The sequence below is a fragment of the Herpailurus yagouaroundi genome, unplaced genomic scaffold (genome assembly GCF_014898765.1).
Source record: "Herpailurus yagouaroundi ecotype Mexico unplaced genomic scaffold, PumYag 182, whole genome shotgun sequence".
Lineage (NCBI taxonomy): Eukaryota > Metazoa > Chordata > Mammalia > Carnivora > Felidae > Herpailurus > Herpailurus yagouaroundi.
Window position 1 is genome coordinate 16,228,277 of NW_024412413.1, and position 6,000 is coordinate 16,234,276.

At 50.0% G+C, this 6,000-nt stretch overlaps 1 protein-coding gene across 1 annotated transcript in view; it reads left to right on the forward strand.

The window, feature by feature from the left end:
- The window catches only part of NUAK1 (NUAK family kinase 1), a 71,973-nt gene extending 66,018 nt beyond the window's left edge, over positions 1–5,955 (forward strand). Inside the window, exon 7 of the mRNA XM_040491012.1 lies at positions 3,551–5,955. Coding sequence (XP_040346946.1) covers positions 3,551–4,704 — 1,154 coding nt within the window. The 3' untranslated portion in view covers positions 4,705–5,955. The remainder of the gene's footprint in view (positions 1–3,550) is intronic.
- Positions 5,956–6,000: the final 45 nt, after the last annotated feature.

Consider the following 6,000-nt stretch of genomic DNA (forward strand, 5'->3'; position numbering starts at 1 on the left):
AAATGCTCTATACAGTAGGCAGGCTGGGAGTCCGGCTTACGCGAACCTGGGCAAGTCCCTTACCATTTAGATTTAGTCTCTCCACTGTTAATTAAAATTTTGGAAGAGGGGCACCTGGGTGTCTCAGTCGGTTAAACGTCTGACTTCGGCTCAGGTCATGATCTCATGGCTCATGGGGTCGAGCCCTGCATCGGACTCTGTGCTCACAGCCCGGAGCCTGGAGCCTGCTTTTGGATTCTGTGTCTGTCTCTCTCTGCCCCTCCCCAACTCATGCTCACTGTCTCTCTCTCTCTCAAAAATGAGTAAACATTAATTTTTTTTTTTTAATTTTGGAAGAGATATCTTATGAAGTCCTTTCTAGCCCATGCAGTCATATAAACCACCTTCAACTAGATTCAGTGCCAGGAGGGTGGCAACCGCTCTTTTTCACTGTTGTGCCCCGGGGGCATGTGGTATGGCGCTTGGAGTCATTTATTGCATCATTTATTGCTATAGCAACTCTACCCCTCCCCCCCACCACTCCAAGTAAATTGGTGGTTTATTTTCTTTCTTTCTTTCTTTTTTATACTGGAAATTGGCTAAGATGATAGATTTCAGATGCTCTCATCACACACACACACACACACACACACACACACACACAGTTTAACTATGTCAGGAGATGAATTAATTGGTTTGACTGTAGTAATCATTTAATCATGTGTATGTATACCAATCATGTTATACGCCTTAAATATATCCAATTTTTAAATTTTTGCCTCACCAGTTGTCCTGTAAGAGACAGCACTAACAAATTCAGCTGAGCTGAATATACAAAAGCAGGGGACATTTACTCTTACAGAGTAAGGCGTTCTCTCATGAATTATAGTTACCGATCAGAAGTGAGAGAAGAACTATACACACCTCGAGAAATAGTAGCTACGTAAGGGTTTAGAAGGAGCTGGGTCTCTAATATTCTTACGAACAATTATCAAAACGCATCCAGCTAGTGGTTTCTGAATTAGCTCTTTTCTCTGTATGTTTAGGATGAAAATAGATGAGCTGGGTCATGAAGGATTCTGAATGTTTCTTCTTTCATGAAGTTTTTCCAATCTGTTTTACTACTTTGGATAACAAATCTAATTCAATTCCTGATTTTTCTTCTCATATCAAAGTAAAATGGAATCACAAAATAAAATCTTGAGTAATCAATAAAAAAAAAAATTCGGTGGTTTAAACAACAACTAGGTACCGTATCTCTCGATTCCCTGGGTTGGCTAGAGCTCTCCTGGCCGTGCTTGGGTTTCTCCTACAGTTGCATTCAGATGGCCACCTGGCTGGGTCTGGTTGTATGACCACTGCTCACTGCCCTTCCACGTGGGCTCCCCTGCACGAAGTCCCTCCCCAGGCCTCTCTCTCCAGGAGGAAGCCTAGACTTCTAACATGACAGCTCAGGGCTCTTAAGACAGAGAAAGAAGAAGCTTCCAGGCCTTTTTCATGTCAGCACCGGGAAGCCAGATAATGTCACTTCTGCCATGTTCTGTGGGTCAAAGCAGCCAAGGTCATAAGCTTCATCCCTTGATAGGAGAAGGTCATGTGTGGATGGAAAGTCTGTGCACATCTTTGAAATGTAGTTAACACAGACCTTCATAGATAGACATGCTATACACACACACACACACACACACACACACACACACACACACACAATGGATTCTCATTCTTCCCAGTAGTTACGTTCTAGAAAGTTGCTCTGAGCACTGAGATGGTGAATACTGAAGCACGACTCTGAGAGGAAATACAGGGTTCAATCTCTGGTCACAATATTTTTGTCAACTGATCAGTATATGATCTTGTTTTATGTATATTTCTGTTTAAAGACACCTCGTTTGAAATATCTTATTGGCTCATTAACATCAAACTCATAGCCAACAGCGCTATGACTCCTATTTGAATGAAGCCTAACACACGTATTTTCTCCATAAGGTGTGTCACAGCCTTCTCGAACTTAAGAACCATAGACAGTGCTTTAGCACTATGGTGGGGGGGGGGGGCATTTTACACGGTGAAATCACCAAAAAACAAGGACAAAAATATGGAAAAAATGGACTATTACAGGCTGTAAAGAGTACACATTTTTACAGTATGAGGGTGGAAACAAGAAGGCAGGGCGTCATCACCTCCTTCGAACTCAGCTGGGAACACACATACAGGCTGGGGGTGACTCAAATTTTTGCCACTTTGCAAATGTATACAAATGACAGGGAGAGTGGCCGGGTATTGGTTTTGGGGTTACAAATCCATTTTAGTGAGCAGGAGAATTGAGAATATAGAATCTGTAAAGAATGAGGGTTGACTCTTGACTACTGTGTTATACATATATGTATATATGTAGATGCTTATTTATTTATTTATTTATTTATTTATTTATTTAAATAGGCCAGCCTGGTGGTTTTTTTTTAAGAAATTTCCAGGTGACCCTCATGGTGGTCTTATTTGCCTCATCGGCTAACCAACACACAAACACAGTTTCTGGCACATTGCAGGAATTTAGAAGATATTTCCTGAATGTCTGAAGGGAACGATCATCCTGTTGCTTTTCAGGGGTGTAGCTCACCCCTGGTCTCATTGCCTGGCCCCCACCAGCTACTCATTAGCCTACACAAGCAGCTGAGGGGGGAGGTGGGGCCTGGGAAGTTTAGATCCTTCCCAGGATCTAATTCAACTCCCATTGGGGGAAGCACAGTTTGATCTGAAAAGTCAATTTATAAGCTGTGAGAGTCAGTTGGTTCCTGTGGCCTCCTCAACATCCCTTTGGGCCTTTCCCCTAACCCTCTGGCAGCAGAGATTTGCACACGGTATGTCTCAGCCAGGCTATAAGCAGATAGCAGATCTAGATGAGCTCTCGGATCTGACAGCTCGGTAGGCGACAGCTTATGTCAGAGAGGGAGAAGAGGTGAGCTCACTGGGTGTGGGTCTCAGAACCTGGCCAAGGCCCGGGGTCAGGCCAGCCTTGGGGATGGCCCCTCTCCCTGCCCAGGTATGCCAGATGTGAGCCCCTCTCCACCCTTCTCTGTCTTTCCTTCTCTGATGAGGAGCCTTTTTCTCACCATCTCAGCCCTCAGTTTCCTTTTCATGCTGACACACTTTCCCCCATGACCTTGAGCATGGTGTGTTTCCACGAGCCTACCTTGGAGGTCGAAAGAAAAGCCTCGGTAACCTCCACCTGTTTTCCCTTTTGGTAAAACGATAGCCACCGAAGGAATGGTGGGGCCTGCTTGGGGCCGGGTCTGGAATCTGTTCTGGTTACCTGGACTTCCCCATTTAATGAAGATCTGAGCTGATGGAGAGCTTGGTAGTTCTAGGACATTCCTTTATTTCTATGCAAAAACGTGCCAAGATGTGACAGTGCACTGGCCTGTGGTTCTGCGTCCTGATGATGCTTTTGATGTACTGTCTGGAAGACATTGGCTCCCATTCCCTAGTGGGGTCTCCTTACCCCTACAGCGGTGGCCCCGTCAAGGCCAAAGGCTTCCGTGCGACGTATCATTCTTCTTCTCTTGTCCCACAGACGCTCGAGGACTCATTCGGTGGATGCTGATGGTGAACCCCGATCGCCGGGCCACCATTGAGGACATCGCCAACCACTGGTGGGTGAACTGGGGCTACAAGAGCAGTGTCTGTGACTGTGATGCACTGCACAACTCCGAGTCACCGCTCTTGGCTCGCATTATCGACTGGCATCACCGTTCCACGGGGCTGCAGGCTGAGGCTGAAGCCAAAATGAAGGGCCTGGCCAAACCCGGGGCCTCAGAAGTCATGCTGGAGCGGCAGCGGTCACTGAAAAAGTCCAAGAAAGAGAATGACTTTGCCCAGTCTGGCCAGGACTCGGTGCCTGAAAGCCCATCCAAGCTGAGCTCTAAGAGGCCCAAAGGGATCCTGAAGAAGCGGAGCAACAGTGAACATCGCTCCCACAGCACGGGCTTCATCGAAGGCGTGGTCAGCCCTGCCTTGCCCTCTGCTTTCAAGATGGAGCAGGACTTGTGTCGGACTGGTGTGCCCCTCCCAAGCTCCCCCGAGGCAGAGGTGCCCGGTAAACTCAGCCCCAAGCAGTCGGCCACGATGCCCAAGAAGGGCATCTTGAAGAAGACCCAGCAGAGAGAATCGGGGTACTATTCGTCCCCAGAGCGCAGCGAATCTTCCGAGCTGTTGGACAGTAACGATGCGCTGGGCAGCAGCGTCCCATCGCCCAGCCCCCCAGACCCAGCCAGGGGCACTTCCCACAGCCTCTCCTGCCGCAGGAAGGGCATCTTGAAACACAGCAGCAAGTACTCAGCAGGGACTATGGACCCGGCCCTCGTCAGCCCCGAAATGCCCACACTGGAATCCTTGCTGGAGCCCGGCGTCCCCGCCGAAGGCCTCTCCCGGAGCTACAGCCGGCCCTCCAGCGTCATCAGTGACGACAGCGTCCTGTCCAGCGACTCCTTCGACTTGCTGGACTTGCAGGAGAATCGCCCTGCCCGCCAGCGCATCCGCAGCTGCGTCTCTGCTGAAAACTTCCTCCAGATCCAGGACTTTGAGGGGCTCCAGAACCGGCCGCGGCCCCAGTACCTGAAGCGGTACCGGAACCGGCTGGGAGACAGCAGCTTCTCCCTCCTCGTGGACATGGACGATGTGACTCAGGTCTACAAGAAAGCGCTGGAGATCTGCAACAAGCTTAACTAGCTCCCCAGGGTGCAGGGGGTGGGTTGTGGGTGGGTTTTGGGGGAGGAGTGGGAGCAATGACTTGTGCTTGTGAGCTGGTTACCTCTTTGCTGGCCATGATGATAGACTGAAAAAGGATTGGTACCATCTTGCTTGGCCAAGTCCTCAGCCTTGAGCCAGCACCTGAAAGGGAGAAGTGGGTTCTCTGCCAGTCCTGCCAGCTGCCAGTCGGAATTTGGGTCCGAATTGGCATTTACTTTGCGTCACCTCTCGGAGGACCGGCTGTCCGGGGGAGGTGGTGGTGGCCAGCGCTAAGAGGGTGGGGAGGAAGCATATGGGAGCGGGGGCGTTTCCCTAAACATCATCCAAATGCTTCTGGAGGAGGGGCAAGAGAGCCTGGGGCTGTCTGCTTGGGGTGAGCTCAGAGCTTGCTTCTCTTCTCCTCACATTGGCAGGCTTGGTCTGACTGCATGGGGTCGGCAAGTAGATTTCCGCAACCTGAAGTTGAGTCAGTGATTTGTTGATAGTGGCTGCTGGGGGTGTTGGTTCGAGTCGCCTAGGCACAATGGGAAGGAGTGTTGTGATTGAACCGCAGTGGTGCCATGGGATTGGAAAGAGAGGGTGGTAGTGCCCAAGCCACGTAGTCGCCATCCTGGACCCAGTTCAGCCCTGGGAGTGTTGGGTCAAGGCATCCTGTGGGCTCTGTGTTTGTCCTTCATGCCGCTAGCGTGACCTTTGTTAATTTGCTAGTCTACCTGGAATGGAAGACAGGGCTTCGGTCAGAGGAGAATGCTCTGAACACTGCTAAGGACTTAGAAGAGTCAGCCCGTGGTGATTTGGGGGCTTTTTTTTTTTGCCGTCTGCCACTTCTTTCCTGATGTCTGCCTTGCTCTTCAGCACAGCCTTCCGAGGATGGACAGGGAAAAAGTTGGTGGCATCAGAGGTCAAACCATGGTGTGTAACTGAGCTCAGGACCCTCTGTGGTCTTTGGGCAGATGAATGGAAATTGATCCTCACCAGCAAGGGGGCAACTTGTCACTTTCTTTAACATCTCACTGTTAACTGGAATGCTGCCTCTGGGGTTCTCACCTGCACGAATTGGATGTGATGTTGCCATAGGAGTCACGGGCTCAACCATTTACCCTGTTTACTAATAGCAGATGGGTTCCCATCCACCGAGTGTGGAATCCGCAGAGGCAGGTGAGTTTGCTTCCAGGGAGTTCGTGTTTGGTGGGATATTTGGATGAGAAAAGGAAAGTTAGGCAGAAGGTACTCCCGGGGGGGGGGGGGGGGGGGGGGGGGGGGGGGGGGGGGGGG